The sequence below is a fragment of the Rhinoderma darwinii genome, chromosome 1, assembly GCF_050947455.1.
Source record: "Rhinoderma darwinii isolate aRhiDar2 chromosome 1, aRhiDar2.hap1, whole genome shotgun sequence".
Taxonomy (NCBI): Eukaryota; Metazoa; Chordata; class Amphibia; order Anura; family Rhinodermatidae; genus Rhinoderma; species Rhinoderma darwinii.
Window position 1 is genome coordinate 287645866 of NC_134687.1, and position 15952 is coordinate 287661817.

The 15952-nt window shown below is 42.4% G+C and overlaps 1 protein-coding gene across 4 annotated transcripts in view; it reads right to left on the reverse strand.

The window, feature by feature from the left end:
• Window positions 1-15952, reverse strand: part of LOC142741420 (sorting nexin-6-like) — a 46058-nt gene that overhangs the window by 17577 nt on the left and 12529 nt on the right. For all 4 annotated transcript variants that reach the window (XR_012881133.1, XR_012881130.1, XR_012881129.1 and 1 more), the window contains one exon: window positions 11888-12009. Coding sequence is in view for 1 of the 4 variants with exons in the window: in XM_075850809.1 (XP_075706924.1) it covers window positions 11888-12009 (122 nt within the window). In the remaining 3 variants the exon portion in view is untranslated. The remainder of the gene's footprint in view (window positions 1-11887; window positions 12010-15952) is intronic.

The following is a 15952-nucleotide window of genomic DNA, read 5'->3' on the forward strand; positions in this document are numbered from 1 at the left end:
GGAACCTGTTTTAGGTAGTGACGATGACAGCGTCACTTCAGGTTCATCTTCACCTGATGCAGTTGAAACTGCAGAGCATGAAAGCGCAGGGCCAAGTAGCGCTGTAGCACGGGACAGCCTGGTCCCTTCAGTCCAGGCTCTTGTATGGGCACCTGCCCCATCTTTTGGGCCTAGAATCCACGGATTTACTGCCACTCCTGGCATAACCGTGGACAATACAAATTTTGTCCAAATGGATTACTTCCATTTATTTATAACAGACGAGATCCTAAATATGATTGTCCACGAAACAAATTTATATGCCACTCAATATATAAGGCAGAAACCTTCATCCACCCATGCCAGAGATTGGACGCCCACCAATTTGCAGGAATTAAAAATTTTTTTGGGGCTCACCCTAAATATGGGTATTGTCAAAAAGCCCTCCATTAGGTCTTACTGGTCAACAAGACCCGCCCAAGCTACCCCAGTATATTCTGCAGTAATGCCCAGGTCTCGTTATGAGACAATAATGAGGTTCCTCCACTTCAATGACAACGCACAGGCCCCCCCAAGTACCGATGCAAACCGGGATCGGTTGTTCAAAATAAGACCGCTAATAAATTCCCTGAATAATTTATTTCTGCAACTCTACACCCCTGAGCAGAATGTAAGTGTGGACGAATCCCTCCTCAACTTTCATGGCAGACTTAGCTTTCGCCAATATCTACCTTCCAAAAGGGCAAGATATGGCGTTAAGCTCTACAAATTGTGTGAAAGCGGGTCAGGATATACCACCGCCTTCAGGATTTATGAAGGGCGGGACCGCACAATAAATGTTCCTGGATGCCCCCCTGATCTTTCCACCAGCAGTAAGATCATGTGGGAGATAATGCAGCCTCTGCTTCACAAAGGGGTACCACCTGTACTGTGATAATTTTTATTCGAGTGTGCCCCTGTTTAGGCATTTGCATGCTGCAAGGACTGGGGCATGTGGTACCATGCGCAAAAACAGAATTGGTTTTCCACAGCAATTAGTGGGGAAGCGCATGGTAAAGGGGGACTCCTGTGCTTATGCATCTGAAGAATTGCTGGCGGTCAAGTTCAGGGATCGCAAAGATGTATATGTGCTAAGCATGATTCATACCGCAGGAACAGTGGCAGTGAGGGAAAGAGGGGCAACATCGGACAAGCACAAACCAGTGAGCGTGTCCGAATATAACAAGTACATGGGGGGGGGTGGATTTAAGCGACCAGGTTTTTACAGCCCTATTTAGTAAAACGCAAAACTAAAACCTGGTACAAAAAAGTGGCCATTTATTTGTTACAGGTGGCCATCCACAATTCATTTGTGCTCTACAAAAAAAAAAACAGAGGCAGAGACACATACCTGGATTTCCAGGAAAAAATAATTGAAGGCCTCATTTTTGATGTTCAGGTCACCCGAGAATGCCCCCAGTCTGAGGAGGTCACGCGACTGACTAAAAGACACTTCATCAGTCGGATTCCCCCAACAGCAACCAGAAGCAACCCCAAGAAAAAGTGCCGCGTCTGCAGAAAAGACGGGCACCGCAAAGATTCCCGATATTTCTGTCCCTCATGTCCCTCGCAACCAGGACTGTGCATTGAGCCATGTTTTAAAAAATACCACACTGTTCTGAATTATTAGATTTTAGTTAATTCGTTGAAAATATATTTGCCCTACATTACGTTTTTATTTTTCCCCTGATTTTACTCCAAGGGTGAGGGAGGGAATGGGTGGGGGGTGGATGTCATGTTTGCATATTCTCTAAAGTTCATCTGCTGGATAGCTCCATTTGCATAAACCTGCAATTTCTTATTTTAGAAAACCCAAAAAAATTAATTCCCATTATACCCCTAGATTAATATTTTGGGATTTCTGCTTCAAGAGCAGATATTTTGGAAGTGTTATAGAAACTCTGTTGAGTTTTGTAAAACCAGCTTTGAAAAAAAGCGATTTGTGAAATAAGCTTCTTCTATCGTCCGCCCTCCTACTTCTCTATGTGATAAATAAGGCACACATATTTGGTAGCCCCATGCACGGGAGAAGTGGAAGAATGTGAAAGGAGATTAATTTTGTCCGTGGTCCATACCGTGTGTGAAAAATGCTAGCATAAACTGACGCAATTGCTAAATTCTTGCATTTTTTTCCAATTTTGCTCGCTTTAGAGAAAAAAATAAAAATTATATATACTGACAAATGCCACTAAAACAAAGCCCTATCTGTCCTTTAACCCCTTAAGGACGCAGCCTAGTTTTGGCCTTAAGGCTCAGAGCCCATTTTTCAAATCTGACATATTTCACTTTATGTGGTAATAACGTCGGAATGCTTAAACCTACCCAAGCGATTCTGAGATTGTTTTCTCGTGACACATTGGGCTTCATGTTCGTGGTAAAATTTGGTCGATATATTCAGTGTTTATTGGTGAAAAATTGCAAAATGTAGAGAAAATTTAGAAAAAATAGCATTTTTCAGAATTGAAATGCATCTGCTTGTAAAACAGACGGTTATACCACCCAAAATAGTTACTAGTTCACATTTCCCACATGTCTACTTTAGATTGGCATCGTTTTTTGAACATTCTTTTATTTTTCTTGGACGTTACAAGGCTTAGAACATAAACAGCAATTTCTCATATTTTTAAGAAAATTTCAAAAGCCTTTTTTTTAAGGTACCTCTTGAGTTCTGAAGTGGCTTTGAGGGGCCTATGTATTAGAAACCCTGATAAAACACCCCATTTTAAAAACTAGACCCCTCAAAGTATTCAAAACAGCAGTTAGAAAGTTTTTTAACCCTTCAGGCATTTCACAGGAATTAAAGCAAAGTGGAGGTGAAATTTGCAAATTTCATTTTTCTAGCTGAATTTCAATTTTATTCATTTTTTTTTCTGTAACATAGAAGGTTTTACCAGAGAGACACAACTAAATATGTATTGTCCAGATTCTTCAGTTTTTAGAAATGTCCCACATGTGGCCCTACTGCGCTCGTGGACTAAAACACAAGCCCTAGAAGCAAAGAAGCACCTAGTGCATTTTGAGTCCTCTTTTTTATTAGAATATATTTTAGGCAGCATGCCAGGTTTGAAGAGGTGTTGAGGTGTCAAAACAGTAGGAATCCCCCAATAGTGACCCCATTTTGGAAACTACACCCCTCAAGGAATTCATTTATGGTTGTTGTTACCATTTTGACCGCACAGTTTTTTCACAGCACGTATTTGAATTGGGCTCTGAAATGAAAAAAATGTCATTTTTTCCAATAAAATGTCATTTGTGATCAAAATTTCTTATTTTCACAGGGAACAAAATACCCCATTTTGTTGCCCAATTTGTCCTTAGTGTGGCAATACCCCATTTGTGGTGATAAACTGCCGTTTGGGCCCATGGGAGGGCTCAGAAGGAAAGGAGCGCTATATGTTTGTTGGAGTCCAGATTTTGTTGGATTGGTTTTCGGGTGCCATGTCGCATTTGCAGAGCCCCAGAGGTATCAAAGCAATGGAAACCCACCAGAAGTGACCCCACTACACCCCTCAAGGAATTCATTTATGGGTAATGTGACCATTTAGACTCCATAGTTTCTTCACAGAACTTATTTGAATTGGGCTGGGAATTAAAAAAAAAATATATTTTTTCCAATAATATGTCATTTTAGCTCAAAAATTCTTATTTTCACAAGAAATAAAATACTCCATTTTGTTGCCCAATTTGTCCTGAGTGCGGCAATACCCCATTTGTGGTGATAAACTGCCGTTTGGGCCCATGGGAGGGCTCAGAAGGAAAGGAGCGCTGTGTGTTCTTTGGAGTCCAGATTTTGCTGGATTGGTTTTCGGGTGCCATGTCGCATTTGCAGAGCCCCAGAGGTATCAAAGCAATAGAAACCAGCCACAAATGACCCCATTTTGGAAACTACACCCCTCAAGGAATTCATTTATGGGTGTTGTGACCATTTTGACCCCATAGTTTTTTCACAGAACTTATTTGAATTGGGCTGGGAATGAAAACAAAATTATTTTTTTCAAATAATATGTAGTTTTGGCTGAAAATTTCTTATTTTCACAAGAAACAAAATACCCCATTCTGTTGCGCAATTTGTTCTGAGTGCCGCAATACCCCATTTGTTGTGATAAACTGCCGTTTGGGCCCATGGGAGGGCTCAGAAGGAAAGGACCACCATTTGGCCTACTGGGGATTTTCTAGTGCGAAGTCATGTATGCAGAAGCCCCTGAGGTACCAGTACAGTTGAAACCCGCAAGAAGTGACCCCGTTTTAAAAACTACACCCTTAAGGCATTCATCTAGAGGTGTAGTGAGCATTTTGACCGGAGACCTACACCCCATAAACTGTAATGTGGGTTCTCCCGGGTATGGCAATACCCTACATGTGGCTGTTATCAGCTGCCTGGACACACAGCAGGGCCCAGAGGGGAAAGACGAGGGGGGATAAGCTGTGCGGAGTGCATCAGGGTAAGTAAAATTGGGGTAAATTATAAACCAAGGGATGTATGATAAATTTTAAAACACTTTCATACAGAGCTCTGGTTATTCGGGACACGTGTCACATTGATATATTGTGTTATCCATTATCGCCCTCTTATAGCAGACTTTGCACCTCTTTTGACTTTTTCCCTTCTTGCCAGTTTGGGGAACTTCTCCTGGAAAGTGTTGCCCTGGTACGATGCGTGTGGCCTCACTTCCAGAAGTACTGGGTGCCCCCCCTTCTTGGTCCCTAAAGATTAGGTTCTTGATAATCACCTCTTGAAATTCCAGGAAAGTTCCCCTCTGGCCTGCACATCGATGTAGCATGTACGCATTGTACAATGCCATCTGTATGATGTGCCCGGCCAGCTTCTTATACCACACCGCATGGCGCTGTAGGGCTTCAGGGCTTGATCTTACAAGTCCATCCCTCCCATGTACCTATTGTAGTCCAGGATGCAGTCTGCTTTGGGGGTGGCCTTTCCTTCATATATCCTAAATCTGTAGGTATACCCTGATGCACTCTCGCAGCTTATACATCTTCACGCCATACCTTGCCCTCTTACCCGGCAGGTACTTGCGGAATTGAACCCTCCCTTTAAAATGTACCAGGGACTCATCAATAGAAATACACTTCTCGGGGTGTATGCTTGGGAAAACCGGGCACTGAAATGGTCTAATAGGGGTCTCCGTTTATACAAACGGTCAAAACTGGGGTCACCTCGGGGTGGGCACGGCTCATTATCAGTATAATGTAAGAAGCGAAGTATTGCCTCATTTATTTATTTTTTTAGGTTCCAGTTCAGTTCTGAAGTTGCTTTGAGGGGCCCATATATTAGAAACCCCTATCAAATACCCCATTTTAGAAACTAGACCCCTCAAAGTATTCACAACAGCATTTATAAAGTTTATGAACCCTTTAGGTGTTTCACAAAAATTTAGAGCAAAGTAGAGGTGAAATTTAAATATTTTTTTTTGTCAGAAAATCCTCTTTATACCATTTTTTTTATAACACAAAAGGATTTATCAGAGAAACGCAACTTAATACTTATTGCCCAGATTCTGCAGTTTTGAGAAACATCCCCCATGTGGCCCTAGTGCGGTAATGGACTGAAGCGCCGGCCTCCGAAGCAAAGGAGCACCTAGTGGATTTTGAAGCCTCTTTTTTATTAGGCACCATGTCCGGTTTGAAGAGGTCTTGTGGTGCCAAAACATTGGGAACCCCCCAAAAGTGACCCCAATTTGGAAACTAGACCCCTTGAGGAATCCATTGTAGTTTTCTTGGGGTGCATGCTGCTTTTTGATCAGTTTTTATTCTATTTTTAGGTGGCGTGGTGACTAAAAAACAGCAATTCTACTATTGTTTTTTTTTCTTTTTTTTTTACGGCGTTCACCGTGCGCTATAAATGACATTCACTTTATTCTGCGGGGCGATACGATTACGGCAATACCATATGTTTATAGTTTTTTTTATGTCTTATGGCGTTTGCACAATAAAATACGTTTTGTAAACAATCATTCACTTTTTGTGTTGCCTTATTCTAAGAGCCATAACGTTTTTATTTTTCAATCAATAAAGCCGTGCGAGGACTTATTTTTTGCGTAACGAACTGTAGTTTCCATCAGTACCATTTTTAGGTACATGCAACTTTTTGATCTCTTTTTATTCCATTTTTTGGGAGGTGAAGTGACCAAAGAATTGTGATTGTGGTTCGGTTTATTATTATTTTATTTTACGGCGTTCACCGTGCGGGATAAATAACGGTATAATTTTGTAGTTCAGGCCGTTACGGACGCGGCGATACCAATTATGTATAGTTTATTTGTTTGTTTATATATTTTTATTAATAATAAATGACTGATAAGGTAAAAAGGGGGATTTTTACTTTTAATACTTTTAAATCTTTTATTTTCTTATTTTTACACATCTTTTTTTAACTTTTTTTTAACTTTATTATTTTGTCCCACTAGGGGACATGAGGCCCTGATCGCTATTCTAATACACTGCACTACATGCGTAGTGCAGTGTATTAGAACTGTCAGCTACTCACTGACAGCAAGCATAGTGGGTCCTGACGTTGTCAGGACCCACTAGGCTTCCGTCTATGGCATAGCCGGACGCCATTGTTTGGTGTCCGGTTGCCATAGTCACCATGGCCGGCCGCTGTCGCGTAGCAGGCCGGCGATGGCAGCTTAACCCCTAAAAAGCCGCGATCTCTATAGAACGCGGCTTTTAAGGGGTTAATCAGCGGGGACACAGCGATCGGTCCCCGCTGTAGGAGCTGTGACAGCTGCTGAACAAGACAGCAGCGTCACAGCTCCTGTATGTGTCGGGAGGACGGCCGAAACGGCCGTTACTCCCGAGACGTACTATTACGGCATGGAGCGCGAAAGATACAGCTGCCATGACTTAATAGTACGTCAAGGAGCGGGAAGGGGTTAAAAAGAGTGTAAAATTCAAAGATGAACTTTATTCACCTGCAGAGTTATAGTCACCTAAAGAAGCGCATAGCAAAATTGTGAAATTTGCTCTGGTCATTTAGCTGTAAAACAGCCTAGTCCTTAACCGATTAAAGAACTTCTGAACACTTATTCTTAATGAATATAAATCACTGGTTTAACCCCTTCCCTCTTTAGCCACTTTTGACCTTCCTGACCGAGCCTCATTTTTCAAATCTGACATCTGTCACTTTATGTGGTAATAACTCCGGAATGCTTTCACCTATCCAAGCGATTCTGAGATTGTTTTCTCGTGACACATTGGACTTTATGTTACTGGCAAAATTTGCTCGATATGTTCAGCATTTAATTGTGAAAAACACCAAAATTTAGCGAAAAATTGCAAAAATTAGCATTTTTCTCAATTTAAATGTATCTGCTTGTAAGACAGGCAGTTATACCACACAAAATTGTTTCTAATTAACATCACCCATATGTCTACTTTAGATTGGCATCGTTTTTTGAACATCCTTTTATTTTTCTATGACCTCACAAGGCTTAGAACTTTAGCAGCAATTTCTCACATTTTCAAGAAAATTTCAAAAGGCCATTTTTACAGGGGCCAGTTCAGTTGTGAAGTGGCTTTGAGGGCCTTATATATTAGAAACCCCCAAAAAGTCACCCCATTTTAAAAACTTCACCCCTCAAAGTATTCAAAACAGCATTTAGAAAATGTCTTAACCCTTTACACATGTCACAGGAATTAAAGCAATGTAGAGGTGAATTTTACAAATTTCATATTTTTTTGCAGAAATAAATTTTTAGTACAATTTTTTTTATAACACAGAAGGTTTTACCAGAGAAATGCAACTCAATATTTGTTGCCCAGTTTCTGCAGTTTTAGGAAATATCCCACATGTGGCCGTAGCGTGCTACTGGACTGAAGCACCGGCCTCAGAAGCAAAGGAGCACCTGGTGGATTTTGGGGCCTTATTTTTGTTAGAATAAATTTTAGGCACCATGTCAGGTTTGAAGGGCTCTTGCGGTGCCAAAACAGTCAAAATCCCCCAAAAGTGACCCCATCTGGGAAACTACACACCTCAAGGAAATTATCTAGGGGTACAGTGAGCATTTTGACCGCACAGCTTTTTTACAGAAATTATTAGAAGTAGGCCGTGAAAATTAAAATCAACATTTCTTCAAAGAAAATGTAGGTTTAGCGATTTTTTTTCTCATTTTCACAAAGACTAAAGGAGAAAAAGCACCGTAAAATTTGTAAACCAATCTCTCCCGAGTAAAACAATACCCCACATGTGGTAATAACCGGTTGTTTGGAGACACGGCGAGGCTGAGAAGGGAAAGAGCGCTATTTGGCTTTTGGAGCTCAAGTTTAGCAGGAATGGTTTGTGGAGGCCATGTCACATTTACAAAGCCCCTGAGGGGACAAAACAGTGGAAACCCCCCACAAGTGACCCCATTTCGGAAACTACGCCCATTGAGGAAATTATCTAGGGGTATAGTGAGCGTTTTGACACAACAGGTTTTTTGCATAAATTATTGGAAATAGGCCCTGAAAATGACAATCTAAATTTTTTCAAAGAAAATGTAGGTTTAGCTAATTTTTTCTCATTTCCACAAGGACTGAAGGAGAAAAGGCACCGTAAAATTTGTAAACCAATCTCTCCCGAGTAAAACAATGCCCCACATGTGGTAATAAACGGTTGTTTGGAGACACGGCAGGGCTGAGAAGGGAAAGAGCGCTATTTGGCTTTTGGAGATCACATTGAGCAGGAATGGTTTGCGGCGGCCATGTCACATTTGCAAAGCCCCTGAGGGGAAAAAACAATGAAAACGCCCAAAAAGTGACACCATTTAGGAAACTACACCTCTTGAGGAATTCATCTAGGGGCGTAGTGAGCATTTTGACCCCACAGATGTTTCATAGAATTTATTAGAATTGGGCAGTGAAAATAAAAACAATCCTTTTTCTTCAATAAGACGTAGCTTTAGCGCAAATTTTTTCATTTTCGCAACAAATAAAGGAAAAAAAAGAACCCAACATTTGTAAAGCAATTTCTACCGAGTACGGCAATACCCCATATGTGGTCATAAACTGCTGTTTGGGCACACGGCAGGGCTCAGAAGGGAAGGACCGCCATTTGGAGTGCAGATGTTTCTGGATTGGTTTCTGGGCGCCTGTGGGCCCAAAACAGTGGAAACCCCCCAGAAGTGACCCCATTTTGGAAACTACACCCCTCAATGCTTTTACCTAGGGGTGTAGTGAGCATGTTAACCCTGCAGGTGTTTTGTAGAAATTAGTGTGAACTCGATGTTGCAGAGTGAAAATGGGATTTTTTCCACAGATATGTGGACAATATGTGGTGCCCAGCTTGTGCCACCATAACGAGACAGCTCTCTAATTATTATGCTGGGTTTCCTGGTTTTAGAAACACCCTACATGTGGCCCTAATCTCTTGCCTGGACAGTCGACCAGGCTCAGGAGTGAAAGCGTACCATGTAAAATTGAGGCCTAATTTGGCGATTTACAAAGTATTGGTTCACAACTGCAGAGGCTCAGATGTGAAATAATAAAAATAAACCCCTGGGAAGTGACCCCACTATGGAAACTGCACCCCTCAAGGCATTTATTAAGGGGTGTAGTGAGCATTTTCACCCCACAGATCTTTTCCATAAATGAATGCGCTGTGGTTGGTGCAAATTAAAAATTTATATTTTTCCCTAGATATGCCATTCAGTGGCAAATATGTCGTGCCCAGCATATGCCACTGGAGACACACACCCCAAAAATTGCTAAAAGGGTTCTCCCGGGTATGACGATGCCATATATGTGGAAGGAAACTGCTGTTTGGGCACGCTGTAGGGTTCAGATGGGAGGAAATGCCATTTGGCTTTTGGAGCGTGGATTTTGCTTGGTAGTAGTTTTGTTTGGAGTCTTACTGGTGTTTCCGTTTATAATGTAGGGCATATGTAAGCCGAGCGGAGTATATAAGGGGCATAGTCAGGTGGTATAATAACGGGGTAAAAAAAAAACAATAAAATAATCCATAGATGTGTGTTACGCTGTGAAGCAATCCTTTCTGCACAGGCCGGTGTCGCACTGATAAATGGTGTCATTTCTTATCCCCCTTTTGGTCCACACTCCGCGCCTTTGTAGTTTGGGGAATTTTGCTGGGAAAGTGTTGTCCTGGTATAATACGGGCACCGTCGCTTCCAGCGGATATGTTTGGGCCCTCCCTTTCCTGGTTCCCTAATTTTAGGTCCTTGAAAAATCGCCTCTTCAAACAGAAGAAATGTTCCCCTCGGGCACAACTGCATATTTTTTTATTTCCTGACTTATTGGAGCCATAACTAATTTTATTTTTCATAGACGTAGCGGTATGAGGGCTGGTTTGTTGCGGGATGAGCTGTAGTTATTATTGGTACCATTTTGGGGTACATGCGACTTTTTGATCACCTTTTATCCTATTTTTTGGGATGCCAGGTAAACAAAAAAACGCAATTCTGGCACAGCTTTTTTCGGTTTTTTTTTATACAGCGTTCACCATGCGTTATAAATTACATGTTAACTTTATTCTGCGGGTCAGTACGATTCCGGCGATACCTAATTTATAGAACTTTTTCATGTTTTACAACTTTTTTGCACAATAAAATTACTTTTGTAAAAAGAATGTATTTTTTCTGTCGCCAAGTTGTGAGAACCATAACTTTTTAATTTTTTTGTCGACGGAGGTGTATGAGGGCTTGTTTTTTGCGGGACGAGCCATAGTTTTTATAGGTACCATTTTTGGATACGTGCGACTTTTTGATCACTTTTTATTCTAATATTTGTAGGGCAAAGTGACCAAAAAACAGAAACTCTGGTAACGTTTTTTACGGTTTTTTTTACGCTGTTCACCGCGTGCAATAAATAATATAATATTTTGATACCTCCGGTCGTTACGGTCGTGGCGATACCAAATACATATGGTTTATTATTATTTTTCAATAATAAAGGACTTGATAAGAGTAAAAGGGGGATTGTGTTTTATTTGATTACTTGAAACTTTTACTGTTTTCAAACTTTTATTTTGTGCACTTTTTTTTACACTTTTTTATACTTTTTTTACACTTTTTCTCAAGTCCCACTAGGGGACTTGAAGTTCCAACGGTCAGATTTTTTTTTTTCTAATACATTGCACTACAAATGTAGTGCAATGTATTAGATCTGTCAGTCATTCACTGACAGCAAGCCGATTAGGCTTCGCCTCCCGGCGGGGCCTAAATCGGCTTCCATAATGGCAGAGCAGGAGACCATTGTGTCTCCTGTTGCCATAACAGCAGTCGCCAGTCCCGATTGCCTGTCAGGGCTGGCGATCTGCTAGTAACCGCTACGATGCAGCAATCGCTTTCGATTGCTGCATCGAAGGGGTTAATGGCAGGGATCGGAGCTAGCTCCGGTTCCTGCCGTTACAGGTGGATGTCAGCTGTACAGTACAGCTGACTTCCACCGCTGATGACGCCGGATCAGCTCCTGACCCGGCGCCATCTTGCCGACAGCTACGGAAGCCGATCAGGCTCCGCCGCTGGGCGGATCTTGACCGGCTTCGGTGCTAGGCAGACCGGGAGGCCAGTATTAGGCCTCCGGTTGCCATTGCAGCCACCGGAACCCCGGCAATTTCATTACTGGGGTTCCGATGAGCTGCAAACACCTTAAGTGCAGCGATCGCGTTTGAGCGCTGCACTTAAGGGGTTAATGGCGGGGATCGAAGCTAATTTCGGTCCCCGCCGTTACAGTCGGATGTCAGCTGTAAGATACAGCTGAGATCCGGTGATGATGGGACCGGCTCAGCTTCTGAGCCGGTCCCAAACATTTGGCGTACATGTACGGCAAGATGCGGGAAGTCAGTACTTTCCATGACGTACATGTACGGCAAATGTCGGGAAGGGGTTAAATAAGGAATTAATGAAATACCTACGCTTCAAGCTCCGGTTTCATTTTAGTAAACTCTTCCCTGGTCATTGAACCTTCCCCTTGTCCAAGTTTTTGCAGTTTCTCTCTGGAGGCATCAAAATCAGGTCTTGGAGGTGCGGGTGGGATCTGCATTTATAACAAAACATTTCTAGAATTAAAATTTAGTGAAGATTGGAGGAAAATTTGTAAGAAAGTCATTTTTAAATTAAGTTTAAACGTTAAATATTTATTTTTTTGGGTGTTTTGTGTTTGTTGTTTAAGGTCACCATCTATATTACGGAGTTAGATGCAGAATCCGCGTCGGAAAACGCGCCAAAAAACAGCCGAAAATGGCTCATTGATTTCAATGGGAGGCGGAGGTTTTTTTTTCACGAGCGGAAAAACAGTCTTGCAGGAGAAAGAAGGGACATGCCCTATCTTCAGGCATTTTCAGCTCTGACCTCCCATTGACATCAATGGGAAGCAGGGAAAGCGCATTTCGCTGCGTTTTTTTGCCTGCGGCGCTCAATGGCCGCAGGCAGAGCAAAATCTGCCTCAAAATTCCAAATGGAATTTTGAGGCAGATTTTCCTCCTGCAAAAAACTCAGTGTGAACCCAGCCTAACAGTTCGGTGCTTGTGGGAAATCTCGTTGGAAGAGCTCATGCAGGGATGGGTGTTCTGGCTTAACCTGGGTATTAAAAAATAATTCACACTTGACGGAGGGAAAGCGGATATTTTTTTTTTAACCATTGCAGAAACAATATAATATCCCCCACTGAGTGTTTTACAGGTTCCTTCAACTCAGGCATGCTTTCCAAGCGTGATTTCCAGAAACCCCAGAGCTAGTTTCTAATCCTCCTCGGATTACGGCTTTCAGACCCTTTCTATGGCTTCCAGTAAGTCTCAGAAATACCATCTACTATTCCAATTTCATGCCTTGGATCCCATCACGTTCAAAATGGGAACAGTATATTCCTTCCCTCACCGGGGAGGACTAGAACGTAATGTTAGGCTGGGTTCACACGGTTTTTGTTGTGCTTGCATGTTTTTGTTTTGGTTGATAAACTCCCCTATAGAGACATGAGCATTTATCTACCAAAATTTTTTTTTATTAAAAGCACAACAAAAACCCAGGCTTAGCCTCCCACCTGCCGCTAATAATAAATTGATGCAGCTTTACATCATTCATCAGGATTACCTCATACCTGAAGTTACATTGTGCTGGCTTGGTCTCTAACTCCCATGCCACAGATGTACTGAGGAGGCACCAGACTTCGGTCACTTCATCTGGGCGTGTCCCTCTGTTGCCTCATTGTAAGCACTCAGCTATATACATGGGACTCCTCTACCCCTTGAACAAAAACTATACCTATGTGGCTGTCTGGATTAGGATCGCCTGTGGTCTCACCACTAGATCACATCACTCCTTAGGGAAACACTATTTAGGGCTCACAAGGCTATTGCATTTCGATGGATTGCTCCATCCTCCCCTACTCCTGCTCAGTGGGCCAAAATAGACAGCTTTCCGTTTGAAAAAGTGATATAGCGGCATCGCAAAAGCACCAAAACGTTCAATAAAACGTGGGCCTCATTGTGCGGTACAGAGTTTACTTTAACAATAGAGGGGCAAGATGAGTGAGGTTTTAATGGGAGTCAGAATGAGGCTCCATAGGAATGCACTGAAAGCCTGAGATCCGGTTTTCTCAAAAGCACAGCAATTCCAGACCAGGTGGGAATGTGATTACATGGGCGGCGCAGGACCCAAAAACGACGTGATGCACAGATTGGTAAGTATTTCTGCACACAGCACCCCATTGAAACACCAATGTATAAATGCTGAGCCCCTCCCGTAATGAACGGGAGCCCGCTAGTTTAACCCGTTAAATGGCGTGGTCAATTGTTAGAAGAATTTATGTTCTTATCAAGGAGATTCAAGAAGTCACCTGAATAAAAATGCGCGTCTTTTATTCTCATCGATAAGGAGACAATATGACCGGTAGATCAAAAATCCATCAGCAAATATCTGCTGCTAACTTGCGTATCGTGGTTTTTATACATGGGATAAACTTATTTCTTATTCAGCCAGTTACAGACATGCAATACATTGCAGATACAACATTATAATTCTTCACACATCAGGTTTACAGGTGGCCTTATCTCTCTTGGCAAGAATATTCATGTAAGATGGGGGGGAGGCATTCCCACATGCATATTTGACGCCCACCCATCTCACTCCTTGTGCTTTCTCCGCAAGCTTCATATGAGAGCCAAGGTCAAAGATAACTAACTAAAAAACATGAAATACAGTCTTAAAGGAACAAATTAATTTTATTCATTATAAAACAAACAAGATGGGAACTCCAGACAAGATGGCCGCTGCACGAAATTACACACATGTAAAGAATACAAAATGGAGACTGCCCACCACCCTCACACTTGATAGCATATTTACAATTTGGTCTCCATCACATCAGCATAAATGTAAAATAAAACTTTTCTAACATAAACAGCGACCGCAGCATTTAAATTACTAAAAACAGGGGGGCAACCCCCTGTAACATTCCAACGGCCACCCGCAGTGTGATCTGGGGGTGCCGTTGGTTGGCATGGCAGCCTGATGACTGCCCCCAAGGTCTGACATCTCTGTACTCCTTGGAAGCCCAGTGCTTCATAGAAGATCACAATCGCTGGTTCAAGCTATCCTTGCTGAATAACAAAGCAGAGATCCCAAAAGCCGTAAGAACATTCATGGTTTACTTCCAGTGGATAAATTCTCTCCATGGTCATGTGATGGACACAGGTGCAGGGGGCATTGTTACTGTAACGAGCCATGCACCTGTGGGTCGATCACATGACCACATACAGAATTATAGCCACTGGAAGTAAACAATGAATGTTCCTACTGAATAACAAGCAAAGATCTTGAAAATGGCGAGGAATATAGAAAGTATATTGGAAAATTATATAACTTAATAGAAAATCTAACTGACTTGCTGAAACTGGACAATCCCTTTAAATCTAACGTCGCCTTAGGCAACCTAAGGCTAAATGCACACGTTGCGTAATTTGATGCGGAAAATACGCATTAAAACCGCAGGTAAACGTAGATAATTCCACAGGGAATATCCCCACTAAGGCCGGGTTCCCACGTAGCGTAAATGCTGTGGAAATGCCACAACGAAATTGTGCGCTGAAATTGCTGCAGAAAGTGGATGAGATTTAGAAAATCTAATTTCCACGCTGCGGAAAAAAACGCAGTGTAAAGGTTAACAAAATCGATCGGCAATGTGGATGCGAAGTTTTTGTTTATTTTCCGTTGCGGGTTTTCCCCATTGAATTCAATGGGGATGCAAAACCTGCAACAGAAAGCCAAGTGTTTGCAACTTTTGCGGAACGTTCGCAGAGATTACGCCGCAATAATCGCAATTACGGAAAAAATAAAAATAAAATCATACCCAGAATGCCCTTCTTCCTGCAATCCGGCCTCCTGGGATGATGATGCATCCAATGTGACCGCTGCAGCCAATCACACGCTGTTGCGGCGGTCACATGGGATGATAAAAGTCATCCCAGGAGGCTGGCCTGGACGACGTCAGCGGGCCAGTCTCCTGGGATGACGTTACATCCCATGTGGCTGCCACTGTAGCCAATCACAGGCTGCAGTGGTCACATGGGCTGCAGTGTCATCCAAGGAGGCCGGACCAGACTGCACAGGAGGGACGTGTCCCCGTAACGGCTTACGCAAGTATGAGTGCTTTTTATTAACCGCAGCAGAAATTCCATCCGAAAACCGCACCACAATGTGGTGTTTTTTTCAGATTGAATGTACTGCGGGTTCCAGGTTGGATACCCTGCGTGTTTTTTTTGCAGCGTATCTGTCCCGTGGGAACCTGGCCTTGGTGCATAAGTGTGCTTTTTACATTTTGACTTGGAAATCGCTGCAGTTTTATGCTGCGGATTTTCGTGCGTTTATATAAACTTGACAGGTACATGCTGCAGATTCTGAAATACACACCACAGGTCACTTTACGTGCAGAAAAATCCTGCAACGTTTAGATGAGTACTTAAAATCTCGTTTACTATACTGGT